This window comes from Harpegnathos saltator, unplaced genomic scaffold (assembly GCF_003227715.2).
Source record: "Harpegnathos saltator strain DR-91 unplaced genomic scaffold, Hsal_v8.6 scaffold659, whole genome shotgun sequence".
Lineage (NCBI taxonomy): Eukaryota > Metazoa > Arthropoda > Insecta > Hymenoptera > Formicidae > Harpegnathos > Harpegnathos saltator.
Window position 1 is genome coordinate 552,238 of NW_020230492.1, and position 13,907 is coordinate 566,144.

Genomic DNA, 13,907 nt, shown 5'->3' on the forward strand with positions numbered 1-13,907 from the left:
CAGTGATATCACAGTGCAATCATAATGTTCATTTTTTGTTAAATAAAATATTAAGTGCTGTGAAAATGGATGACCAACCTTCAACCAGTGGTATCGAGAAGAGGATAGTTGGAGCTTAAAAATTTAGAACAGCGTGGTTAGGTATGAACATTTTTAAAAATTGGTTGACATGGCATCAGGTACGTTCAATAACAGTGAAAGTGTGTGATATTAAATATTTACATATTATTAATGATAGTACTAAGTATTATGTTCAACATTAACATAAGTATTCTTTTCAACGTTTATTTGTTTTGTACAATTTTATTGTAAGAATATTAGTAAAGTTTTTCCGCAGTTTCCCTTGCAACAAATATTGGTATTCATATATTATTTTTCTGTAGTTATTAAAAAATAAAATTATATGTTTATTATTAATTATGAACAATATTCTGTTTCTTTCACAGACCTTTCTATTCTCCCTACAATTCCTTCATATTTTCTTTCAAACGAGGGATCTTACGCCCGTATTAGACTATAGATTGAAAATTACAGCTGAACCAACTTAACCAAGATTTAGATTACCTGATTTATGCGATTGCAATTTTCAATCCATAGTATCTTACGGGCGATAAAATACCTTTAAATTAATACGGTACTGAGGCTCCCACAGCGTTTACTCAATGCGCACGCCCGGAAATTCTTTGGATCTCCCAGCAGTGCTCTTCGAGAACTTCCGAGCAGCCAAGAACAACACGACTGATAAGACTGACGTCACTTCCAGTCATCTTACGTCGTGATCGACGTTTATCTCTACGGGGAAGAGTAGAAAGAGGCGTTGCGCCGACGTCTGCGAAAACTGATGGACGTCGCGTGTCATCTACATCCAATCTCGACTCTGGTAAACTTTCGCGGCCGATAATGTCCGCAATGAGTTTGAGTCTCAACCGACGTAACGCGTATCGTCGGTAAAATAGGATCCCCGCCGCGAACAAGTGCGATGGCGCGAAGCCGTAAAACATCACGAAAACGGAAACTCGTTCCCAGATATTTAGAGATAAATGGTGCATAATTCGCAACAATTATACACGTACGTTACATTGATTCGAGTCCTCTCGGTGACAGAGCGTCCTGTCATTTAGTGGTAACCAGTGCGCGACACGAAATGCATGTTCGCGCGCTGCATCAGCATTCGTTCTCATCGGCGACGCGATGCGACGAGAAGCGCGAAATTAGGAGGCCGCCGCCTCCTAATCCGCCGATGCGGAGGAGGCATCGGACGCGCGCAGGAATCAATATCGCGAGTACTCGCAAGCATGCGCCCAAGGACGACGAGGGAAGACCGTGCTCGGCGTATTCGGCGCGAGGAAGTGTAAATAACGTAGTGGCCGAGGCATAGGAATAACCGAGCGACTACGACCGGTGTGTCTGGGAAGCGAGAGAGAGAGAGAGAAGCACACCGACGGTGCACGCGCGACGGAGCCTGCCGACGACACGTGAGCACCACGTATCATGGACTCATAGGAGGACTTGTCCGAGCACCGATCGTCGTTCCCACCGCTCGTCGTCGAGCATCCGCGCTTCCGTCGGTGACTCCACTCTCTTCCGACAACATGGACGAGAACTTAAGCCGGGGCTACGTCCAGCTCGGCAAGGCCAGAGGCGTGAACGATTTCAATTTCTCCAAGGGATTCAAGCACCTCTCGCCGCCTGTCGACACCAACAACTGCATCTACATGGCCCTGATACTTGGCGGCGTAGGCTTCCTTCTGCCCTACAACAGGTCCTGCGGCGGAGATTATACGTTTATACGCGCATATATATATATATATATATATGTATAATATATATTATATCCGCATATGCAATCGTGCGGTTTTGTGGCGCGATCGAGCCAAGAGTCAAAGACCCTTCTGCGTCAATGTTAATTCTTAGATCGCTAACGCCGCAGATATCGTCGAATGAAGGTGTATCTTTACCGCAAGCGTTCAGTCATCTGAAGATCTTTCTTCGGGTGTTCAACACTCATTGCGCGAGCAGCGTCTTTAAGCATCCTCATTCATAAAATATCGTTACACGCGGAAGTGAGGCAAATAGATTAGAAACGTTACAACGTGACGTGAAGATGACGAGAAAATCACAATGAGAAGACACTTCATCTTCACACATAATCGTGATTACGCGAATACGGCGATTGTCTTGCTTCCGGGCTTCCTATTACCGCCGTTTACTTTTTCACCTTTCGGTGCTCGGCCGAATTTTGCAGTCGATTTTTGCATCAACAGAAACGCCGAAGCGTTCGTAATTTTCGAGTAATTAATGAGCGAACATGGTTCTTCCAGTAAATTGAATTCTTCAGGTCAGGGATATACAGACAAGAAAATTGTAGCTTCGGTTAGCCCCGTAAACGGAATCACCTCGAGGGACGTTGGGTTTCGCAAAACATATCGTTCACGCGATCTCGTATATCTATCGACGGCGGTGGCGGCGTTAAATTGAAAAGGAAAATCTCTTGGCAATTTGTGCCACAATAACGCCATTGTCTGTTGCAGCTTTATCATAGCGGTGGATTATTTTCAAGAAAGATATCCGGAGACTACCGTGATATTCGACATGTCCGTCGTTTACATCAGCGTAGCTTTCATCGCGGTCTCCGCGAACAATATTTTGGTAGAGACTTTCTCGCTCAACACGCGAATAACATTCGGTAAGATACGCAAAGAGTCGGGTTCGAGCTAATAATAAATGTGTAGAGAAAGAAAGAAAAGGAACGTTGTTGACACGATCCGAAAACGACAGGAGAATGAATAACTTGGTCTTAAACTTATAGGATATCTCGTATCTTTCGTCACTCTGAACTTTGTGCTGATCTGCGAAATTTGGTGGCAAGTCTTTGGCGTTGCGACTTCCTATAAGATGAATTTGGCTGCTATCGCAATAGTGTCGCTTGGCTGTACAGGTAGAGTAGAATAGAGTTCGAAATTCTCGCGATGACGACTGTCGATCACAACATCGGTATCATTTTTCTTCCATTACATTTCAGTTCAGCAATCGAGTTTTTACGGATACACATCCATGCTTCCTAGTCGATATACCCAAGCCGTGATGACTGGAGAAAGTGAGTACTATTCTATGAGTGATAACAAATCTGTGCATGGCTCAACGTAACGGCGAAGTATTACACATGATTTGTGTTTGAAAAAAGAAACTTTCAAGCCGTCGAAAACCCGCCTGCCTTTGCCCGGATTAAATAAACTTGAGGAGCAAAAATAAGTAACGGAACAACATTATTCATCGTCCGATATAGAGTGGATTTCAATGAAATTACAATTTAAAAGATTTATTTGTTTAGATGCCGAACGTCGAGATTTGAAGGATTGTAAGAGGTGGTTGCCCTCGACGATTTGATTTATGGGTGTCTATATTATAGGTGTCTAGCGCGATACACATTTATATGTCGCAGACAACAGTGTTATATGTCTTCTTGTTATAAATTTACAGATGCTCGGTGTAGCCCTTGACAGAAATATATTTGATCGTGCGTTTTCAGGTATCGCTGGCTTCTGGGTGTCGACTAGTCGGGTATTAACGAAGTTGCTGCTCAACGACGAGCGTTGTAACACATCCTTGTTCTTCATTCTGTCGATTTTAACGATCCTGTTCTGCTTCGTGCTGCATCAAGTGGTACGAAAGAGCGACTTTGTGCAATTCTACATAACGCTATGTCAGGAGAAAAATCGAATCACGTTGGAGCCAACGGAGGACGTCGGTCTGGTACGCGGCTACATTGTATCTATCACTGAGATATATCAAATATTTGATTTCTCTTAAAATTGCCCAATGACCGTTCACATTGCACAAACATTTCGTACGCAATTTAACAATCATCTATACGTTCATTTATATCAAATAGATGGATCCATTAGACCAAGTCGGCGATCCCTCGAAGGGTCAGTACGGAGTGTTAAAAATTCAGACTAGTCCATTGGGGCCAGAATCCGCGAGCGGAAGTGCTGATGTAACTGGTAAGCGAGAGAAATTTTTATGAACAAATGAACACTTGTACAAATTATCATACTACCAAATAGATATACCAGCTTTACTCGAAAGAATTAATAAATAATGTCAATATAAGTCACATAAATTGTTGGACAAATCATATCGCAATTGCGACGATAACTACAACCGAATTTTTCTAGCATCCGGACAGTATTCTGCGTTCTCGTTCAGCAATCCAGTATACGAGCCTAGTGCCCCGTCAGGCAATCCTCCTGGTAGCGCCGGGCCGACCTATAAAGTCGAAGACGTTGTAGTTATGCGAGGAGCTTGTGGAACGCAAACCAAGGGCAAACGTTGGTCCGGTATAAAAAGTAAGAATTAGAAATTAAAAATCTCTCTCTCCCCCCCTCTCTCTCTCTCTCTATCTCTCTTTCTATCTCTCTCTCTATCTCTCTTTCTCTTTTTCTCAATCACTGTCGCTCGCGTATTCATTTATGCAAAATCAAATTGTCATACCATCTGCACACCAATCAAATTTCAGGCGTGATACGCATTTTCGTTAAATTCATGTTTTCTATCATTATTGTATCAACAATATATCTTTTTAGGAGGCATGCTCGCGAGACTCGAGGTTATCAAACTGATTTATCCTTACATGATCAGCATCGGGCTTGCCTATTCCGTGACGCTCTCTCTCTACCCAGGAATCGTGTCGGAAATAATATCCTGCAAACTCCAATCATGGATGCCGATTATTCTGATGACCACTTTCAACGCTTCCGATTTAATTGGCAAGGTATCGATTTCGAATCGTTTGTATCGCATCCAGAAGCAGAAAAGAAGAAAAAATATTTATATGGATTCGTACATTGAGAAAAAATTGTATTAAAATGTAAACAGATATTTGTTCGAACTGTGAATACATTTATTTAAATTAAGCAATTATTTTCTAAAATTCAAGAAAACAGTTTACATTCAGAGAGAGAGAGAACCTCTGTACTTCATTTTAGAAACTAATCGTTTAATTTGAATAAATGTATTCACAGTCGTATTCAAATAAATATTTGTTTAATTTTGATACAATTTTTTCTCAGTGTATGTAACGCAGATTATCTGATTGTTCCGCAGATGTTCACTTTGATACATTACACGTGGAAACGTACGCAAGTGCTCTGGATCTCTGCTGCGCGTGCCATACTTATCCCGCTATTTCTATTCTGCGCGATTCCGCGCGAAGCTCCTATCCTTTCCGGAGAGATACATCCGATCGTGTTGTCTTGGGTGCTCGGACTCACCAACGGTTTAGTCGGCTCTATACCCATGATTCAAGCGCCCAGCAAAGTACCGGAGGAATATCGGGAACTCGCAGGTAAGTCGAACGGCTTATTAATCTGTAAAGCACACGGCTTATCTCGCGCCAAGTCATTGCGTGAAGAAAGCAATACCATCACTCGACGCATCGTGTTGCTTTCTGTTAGGCAACATTATGACCTTGTCGTACACCGGCGGCTTAACCATCGGATCTACATTCGCTTATCTGATGGACGCCTGTCTCGGACCACCGCTGCAAGCCAAGGATGTGTGTCCGAAATTGGATATCTCGACGACTACGATGACTGCAATTGGAAATGCGACCGTGAGTGTCCTGACGACCGCGATATCCTCTACTTTGCCCGCTATCGAGAAGACCACGACGATATCGAAGCCGAGGACCACAGCTAGCGTGTTGACTACGGTTCTGACGTCGACGTTACTGTCGAATAGCACCGTGAGCCTGCTGACCGCTGGCGGATCATTGGACGTATCGACGACGACCTTGCCCAAGATCTTGACTAACGTTACTGTCTCGGCGAGCAACGCGATCTTGCAACATTAAAATGCGCATGTTGTGCGTCATGTTGAATCTCTGGTACTGACATATGAATGAAAGAGAGAGAAAGAGCGCGTGTGTGTTTATGTATGTGTGTGTGCGTGCGTGCGAATAAGCGTGTTTCGTGTCAAAGAAAGTGAGCTTAAAATTGAAAAAGACTTGTTGCAAGGCATCGTGAGATATTTTAGATTGGTTGATCCTTTATTGTAGAATGGCGTAAAAAGAACGGCCGATTTTCCATTTCAATACTTTTACTAGTGTTAATCGTAGAACGTACACCGTACACCGACCGGCATTAACGCGTTCGATGTCACTTTGGAGCTTATTCTTTGCGCACGACTATTCACCATTAGAAACGACAAGTGTTGGATAAGAAAATCTTGAGTAAAGAGTAAGTTTCAAGAGACGTTGCATAATATGAGTCGCACACACGAGAACGCGAGTGCTTAATTTCACGTTTAACGATGAAGAAGAATTACAGGAATGAGATCGTCCGTTGTTTTTGCACCAGGCTAACGATAAAGCATTGTGATTCTTGTTAGATACTCGGCAATGCCTATTCGGTGAGAGCGCTTCCGTTGCTTTCTTCGTCTCGGGAGATGTTGCAAGGAATGCTGGTTCTCGAATGAAAGTCGGATTTTACACTTTGCTTTACGGAGATGCACGCGTTGCAACGGCTCGGTGGTTCATCGCATTCGTTTTATTTACGCGCATAATGCACCGCGCACTTTTAATTTCGCACCTTTTCGACATTAATCTCCGTGATACATATCGCCAAAAGTAAAACACGACGCACAAAGGAGTCGCGACCGATCGAAGTCTCGCGCTTGCCGGAACAAGGTCGAGGGGAAATCCGCAGGATCCGCGAGAGATACGCGAGATTACGCGCATGTTCCTTTTCCGTTGGGATTATTGCGTGCCTTTTGCGCCGGTATCGGATCGTTAATCGTAATTCTTTTAATAGGAGACGGTCCGTCGTGTACTTATTCCGGTATGTTGGCTCGCGTCTTTGTTGTAATTTCATGTTTTTCCGGCATGACTACCGGGATAAGAGACGCATTGTGTGATATAGTTTGAGCCAGCGAATCAGCCCAGAATCTCTGTCGGTGATCCGCTACGACAGTCTTCCCCGACGAGTTCCGATGCTATGTTATATAAATCGCTGCAATGGTTAACAAACGAGAAATTTTGGTGGACAAGAAGTTATCGCGCTGTAGTTACATATTCTGCACCGTCGAGCATACAGCGTTCTCTACACACGCGTCTCGGTGCACGGTGTGTTTAATATAGTAAAATACGTATATTTATACGATACGTGTATACTTTTCAAAATGAGGAAATTTGAGACTCTCTCTCTCTCTCTCTCTCTCCCCCCCCCTTTCCCCCACATAAACATCTCTTCTCTCCTCTCCAGCTTTGTTCGCATTACCTGCTCAAGACATATCCGGTGTAAACGTAGGAAATTATAATCAAAGTCTGTAATGTTAAGATGTAATAAACAAGAAAAAAAAAGAATACGTAAGAAAAATCACGATGTTACGAGGAAACATAATAGACTCGATTGACACGGCAGTAAGCCGCGCGCAACGCATTACGTGGACTAGCGCATAGGAGACGTGTGCATTGTTCGTTATATGTTATATTTTTCATTCTAATGTCCTAATTCGCGTACAATGTATCAGTAAACGACACAGCGTGGCCGACTCTATCGTTGACTCTTCGCCGAAAACAAGGGATGATACATACACCCGATCGTTTTTGCGTGCTTAGCGTCGATTCGTTTCCACGATCGATCGCTCGCTTCGCAGCGAGGGTAATTTGACATTCGGTCGTCCGAGATTTGCGCGATCTTACTGTGATCAATTGCCGTAGAGACATCACGCTGTATCGTAATTAGTTAATATGTACAAATAATAATAAATATATATGTATATAACATAACGCATTTTATACAATTGCGTGTCGTATCGCGTCATCCCAAGTCATTAGTTTTTTTGTATAATTACATTTCTCTCTCTCACTTTCTCTTTCGTACACTCGTGTAAATATGGACGACTTATAATTAGAGAAATCTATATATTCGGCTCCCGAGTCGCGCAGTTACATGGAATGCTGCGATGTGATAATATATTTACGACAGTATTCGTGGATGATGGAATCGACGCAAATACCGCGTCTCGCTTTGTTTTAAAATGTCGCGCTGCCTGTTCCAATTAAAAATCTACAGTGTTGCTTTCGCAAAACCGCAACACGGAAGCGAAAAGCGCGTTCTTCCTTTGCGCATTTCCGCGTCCGAGTGGAACGACAGCGATCGTTCTATCACAGTTAGGAAAATCGCCTAAGAGAACGGGCACGTTGACGAGTCGTCAAGTGGTGAGATGAGAGGAAAACGATTCTTTTCTACAACGGTCATTTAAGGTACTTTGCTGCCCAGTCCGTTCGGCCGTGAGATCCGCCGCTGATCTTTGCATTGAAAACATTTCCGAACAAGTTCGGTTGAAACGTTGGCTTATTGGTAGCTTCTGTCGGGAAGAAAATTCGCGTATTAGACGGCTACGTGTCGCGACATATTTGTCTTTCCCTTACTGGCCGCGATTACAACGCAACCTTCCTATTTCCAAAAGTGTCACCGTTTGAAAGTTATCAGTGTTTTTCTCAATTACGGGAAAGAAATGAGTTTTTCTGCGAAAATGTCAAGATTAAGATTGCCAGATTCGGAAATTGAAAATGCTGGACACACACGAACTTCCGAACAACCACCTCCGAACTGAAAATATAATTTCTAAAAATATATGGAAGAATCTCAATATATTAAAATATTTTTAATATTAATTGAGTTGCGCATTGAACATTGATGATAAAATCTGAACATCTGATATAGAGAGTTTCACTTTTGGAGCAAGGATGCTATAACCGGTATTATAACGTGAGTACTTACTGATATTTTGAGTACCATACACGCTGGAATAAGGTAATCTTAAGCTTTGCTCGGCGATGTAACGATTTCGCGCGAGATAATGCTGTCTCGTTTGATTCTCAATACTATCTCGAGGTGCCCAGAAGGACTCGGTAAAGTCCTCGTACTTGTTGGATGCCGCCTGACCGATGAGCCCGTTCAACAGCAGCCTCGACCGATTAATATCGGTATCCCCATTTCTTAAAAGTCAATGGAAAAAAAAATGTTAAACAATAGACGCAATAAAAAAAAGACCGTGGTGACAAACTGGTGGGAACGCGCATCAATTTATTGTACACTTGGAGTTTACAATTGAGAGAATTCATTCGCAGACACACTCGACGTAGTCGAAGCGCACATTCGTGATCGTTCGAACGATTGGCTTACAAGGAAGGCACGTGATGTCAAAAAAAATTTCACAAAGCAACAATCCGACGAGGTCGAGAACGTTGGAAAAAGTGCGCAACAGAGACGCGACTCTCGATAGCATAGCCGCTAAAGATCTTACGATATTTGCTAAAACGCAGAACGCGAAACTTTCGACAATTGCGTTTGACGAGTTGTAAAATTGCACTCGAAAGCGTCCATTTCCATAAAGCGACGTAAATTCAAGCGAACTCGTCGATCCGTGGGCTAATTGATCCTGTCTTACATGATAGTGTGCCAGAAGACGAATGACTATCGATAACACGGCACACGTGATCAGAACTCTTTGTACTAGATTTCGGAACTTTCTATACCTGGACGGCAAATTTGTGCTCTGGCCTGCGACGTACCGAGCCACACTGAGGTAGTGTTGTTTCGCCGAGACCTTGCGCGAGCTCTTCATCTGGTTAGATTGATTCGTTTGATTGTTCCACATTCTCAACGACGGCTCCTTCCACACCGGTAATGACCAATTCGCGTTGCTGTGCTTCAGATTATCGGGTTGATGGTAGTTGGCGTTCCAGTTGGCGTGATTCTCCTTGTATAGCCGGTCGGGCACGAGCATTGCGCTCGGATTCTCCGGGACGATCTTGCTCCTGACGCAGATAATCGGAAGATCTATTTATTTATTTGTTTCAACCAAAAAGATAGAGTAATAATAAACAAAGTAACGCACGAAATGAAAGAAAAAAGAAAGAGAAAAAGAATAAATACAAAAAAAGAAAAGAATAATTATAACAAAGATTAGCACAACAGAAGATTAAGAGATTGATATCGGAGGATAGTGGAGAGGAGTGTGCTCGAAAGAGATTATCTCCTGGGATAATCGCGCAACGTACCCCAAAAGTTCAGTGAAATCGTCATCCTGCCACTTTGCGGTGTTTTCGCTGTCGTGCTTGTGATTGTTGTGATGCAACAACGGTAAAGCCGCCGGCTGCTGTTGCGATTGAACAACCATCTTCTCGGGAACTCTACAAATAAGATATATTTATTTACATCAGACGAGATTGAAATCGAGTCGAATCTAGTAATCTATAATGTGTACGCAAAACAAATCGAGCTTAAAATGTCATGAAAATGAAATACTTTATACGACGAAATCACGCGATGGACTCTTTACCTTATAATTCTGAGACAGCTTATGCATGTATATGTACGGCTGAGTGAAGCTCACCTTGACTGAACTAGGTTATTGACGAGGTCCTGCTGAGAATAATTGTACTGTTTCGATTGTATGGGTGGTGGAAGATTGATTTTATTCATGGCGAGTTCTCGTTGCGATATTACGCCGATCTTTTTACTGTTAATTATACGAGGGTCGCCGACTTGAAAATACGGATATCTGAAAACAGGTCAGAGAGTCAGTCATGCAAGTCTTTTCGTCTAGCGTGAATTTATGAAAAGAATGATCTAATTTGAAATTTTATTATATGAATTATCTACTTTTTAAAATATTATTTGTAAGTTTTTTTTTTTCGAGAAATGTCGCGAGAAGAGTCGTCGCCGTCCTTTACATGCGTAAAGGTTTACTCTTTTTTTGCAACAACCTGAGTGACTGTTGAGCCGTCGGTCTCTTGATGGGATTCCATTGCAACATATCCTCCATGAGTATCACCGCCTCTTGACTGGCGTTCGGAATCAGAACGCCCAAGGACGTGCGCGTAAAATTTGGAAATTTGAAATTCATAGCCGCAGCCAATTGGTATCCCTCCGGCCAGTCGTCCTTGTCCGGTGTCCCGACCACGGAGCAAATCTTAAATATTTCATCGATCTCGCTTTTGCCAGGGAATAGTGGTCTGAACGTATATAATTCGGCCATTATGCAGCCGACTGCCCAAATGTCGATAGGACTGTTGTAAGTCGTCGAATGTAACAACACTTCTGGTGCGCGATACCTGCAGAGACCAATTCGGTAGATAAACCTGGATTGATTTACTGAGAATTGTGATTTCGTGAAGGAACAAAAAAATTCCAAGGAACATTCCTTAGAATGTTGGTTCTTCTTTGTTCCTAATTTTTTTCGATTCTTAAAACAATAGGGAGTTATAAATCCATCTACCGCATTATTATTTTCAGACGTCAAAATTATTACCATCTAGTCGAGACGTAGTCCGTATACGGAGGTCTCGAACGAATTTCTCTCGCTAATCCAAAATCGGCGATTTTGACCAATTCAGGTCCCATACATAGCAAATTTTCCGGCTTCATATCGCGATGAAAAAAGCCGTGTTTGTGCATGAAAGCGAGACCTTGCAATACTTGGTACACCATGTTCCTAATCACTGGTTCGGGAAATAACTTATCCCTGCAATTCGAGCGATTCAAGCAATGATGGGAATAATTCAGTTAAAGAAATGTCTGTGCGATATAAATGTTGGCGAAAGCATACCTATCCTTCATCAATTGATAGAGATTTTCTTTCATATACTCGAAAACGAAGTACAGCACGTCATTTTCCCGTATAACTTCTTTAAGTTTTACAACGTTTGCATGACTGAGCTTCTTTAGTGACTGCAACGAAAAAGATAATCAACGCAATGTCGAATGTCTCAAAGCACAGAAAAAACTCATTTTTTTTGTTCTTTAGAAAATCCCCCCCCCCCCACTCTATCAATCACGTCAATGAGTTTTCGTCCAATTAATACACAAACGAAGGTTTTTTTTCTGTATATTTTTGGGAAATTACTTTTTCTTCCAAAAAGAATTGTATAACAATTAGATCCTTCCCTTTCCTCTTTCTTTTTTCGCTTATTTCGCTCGTGGATTAATCCATTACCTTCACTTCTCGTAAATTCATAGCTTCTTCCCAGGAATAATATTTTCTCTTCATTCTTTTTATAGCGACCTTTTCACCGGTATCGATACGTTCCCCGAGGACGACTGAACCAAAGGTCCCGTCCCCCAACTGATTCAACGTTATATATCGATTCATTCTTCATTCACACGGTCGACCACTTGGAAATTTTCGTATTGTTTCTCCTCATGTAACAGTCACGAGCATTACATCAAACGTGCATTCGCACGCCACCGAAATCGGCATCGCGTCATGTCCTTCGCACTCGCTATAATCACACGAATCAAAGATATCCTATATTAGACGAATAATGAATAATTACCTACTTCAAGACGAATCGAAACTCTGCTTATATGTACACGGAGAGTGCTACTTTAATTCCACCACAAAGTGCAAAAAACAAATTGCCAAAAATATTGAACTATTTACAAAGAACTGTCAAAGCGTACGAGTCTCAAATATTGTGATCCAAGAAATTTTTGCTTCTTTTTCTTTTTTCTGACGCGACAGAGCGAATGTTCAGTGTCGAGCGTTGCATATATTTATAGTACAGAAACAGTACTTAAATTCTCAGATATAAGCTTAAACACCTGCGTACGTAAGCGCGGTTTATGATGCATGTAATAAAGCCTCGTCACGGTGCATAAACAAGTTCCTGATGCGAGTTGCGCAAAGTATTGACTCTAGAGCAGCTGAATGAATATTTGATACGCGACACTCCCGGCACAAGCAAGATTCGCATAAAAAAGCGCTGACAAGGGACGACAAGACAATTCGCGTCTCGATCTTAATTCGACATTGCGTCAAAGACACGTCGTTGTCGCGGAACTGCCGCGAACTCGCGATATATCTTAACCAGCCAGGTGCTCGCACGGGTATACGATCGATGAGTTATTTAAGACTAACGTGTGTGTACATTGTATACGCGATACATTGTCCGAAAGATCGCGCGAATCCCGAAGCGTTCTCGGCTGCGTATTACGTTAATGCTGTAGAACTACTGTAGAGAATGCTGCGACTGCAAGGAGCAAGTGAATGCTCGTAAACGTTATTTAGAACACTGCAACGTGACATGTGAATATATATATATATATATATACACATATACACACATGCATATATATATATATATCAAGTCGGGATTAGCATTTTCTTACGGTCGCACGCGAACAATCTTCGTGCGGGTCAAACATGCAAGAATATAGATTTTCTCGAGCTGATCGCATTCCTTTTCACCACTCCCTCCCGCCCCTTCGCCGGCAGTTCCGCGCAAATATGCGCGCGCGTCCGGGAGTGATTTGACGTACTTTCAAAATTAAAATGTCATTTTGGAAAATATTACATATCACGAGAAATCACGACGGAACATTTAAAATATACACATCTCGTATTCCTACGAGTGCAATTTTCATTTCCTCAAATTGTTTCTTTCGGTCTCGACCGCGAACCCGCTTTCCCTGCAAATTACGCGGGATTCTCCGTTCGCTATTTCCGCCTTTCATTTCGCAATTCACCGCGATGTCGAAATACGCAACTCGAAGATTCGCATATCTTGATTTGCTTCGACACGAATGAAACACACGCTTTTAAAACCGAATGAGCGGACATTCGGGCTGCGACAACAAAGTCGAGTCGTCGGATGACTTCGGGGAGAACGGATAAACTTGAATTTCTTTGAATCTGCCGTCGCTCGTTGTGCTACGTAGAGAGAAAGGTCGAGCTTGTACTCACAGAACAAAAAGCAGAAAGACAATTTCACAGGACGCCACGTATTTGATTACCTTTTTATGTAGCTGTCATTCAGCAGCAAACTATTAATCGAGCGGCCATAATTCGTAGTTGCTATGGCTACCAATGGCTGCGAAAAGTCCAACTATCGTACT

The 13,907-nt window shown here is 42.4% G+C and overlaps 2 protein-coding genes across 8 annotated transcripts; one reads left to right on the plus strand and one right to left on the minus strand.

Moving 5' to 3' along the window:
• Nucleotides 1-1,592: 1,592 nt before the first annotated feature.
• On the plus strand, nucleotides 1,593-7,360 carry Ent3 (equilibrative nucleoside transporter 3). Its single transcript, XM_011144445.3, has 10 exons — nucleotides 1,593-1,762; nucleotides 2,532-2,686; nucleotides 2,810-2,938; nucleotides 3,023-3,097; nucleotides 3,530-3,753; nucleotides 3,893-4,004; nucleotides 4,179-4,349; nucleotides 4,587-4,774; nucleotides 5,107-5,347; nucleotides 5,457-7,360. Exons 1-10 carry the CDS (start codon nucleotides 1,593-1,595, stop codon nucleotides 5,852-5,854), a joined length of 1,863 nt encoding a protein of 620 aa, XP_011142747.1. The 3' UTR covers nucleotides 5,855-7,360.
• Nucleotides 7,361-7,469: 109 nt separating this feature from the next.
• Nucleotides 7,470-13,866, minus strand: LOC105185157 (serine/threonine-protein kinase dyf-5). 7 transcript variants are annotated; one of them, XM_011144450.2, is made up of 10 exons: nucleotides 13,806-13,866; nucleotides 12,007-12,292; nucleotides 11,620-11,741; nucleotides 11,323-11,535; nucleotides 10,778-11,125; nucleotides 10,405-10,572; nucleotides 10,070-10,201; nucleotides 9,581-9,826; nucleotides 8,787-9,004; nucleotides 7,470-8,370 (listed from the first exon to the last, which is right to left on the minus strand). In XM_011144450.2, the coding sequence occupies exons 2-10, from the start codon at nucleotides 12,160-12,162 to the stop codon at nucleotides 8,258-8,260; spliced, it is 1,716 nt and encodes a 571-aa protein (XP_011142752.1). In that variant the 5' UTR covers nucleotides 12,163-12,292; nucleotides 13,806-13,866; the 3' UTR covers nucleotides 7,470-8,257. The 7 variants fall into 7 exon arrangements, with proteins under 7 accessions (XP_011142752.1, XP_011142750.1, XP_019697839.1 ...); XM_011144448.2 differs by having other exon boundaries at nucleotides 9,545-9,826; XM_019842280.2 differs by having other exon boundaries at nucleotides 9,545-9,826; nucleotides 13,756-13,824.
• Nucleotides 13,867-13,907: the final 41 nt, after the last annotated feature.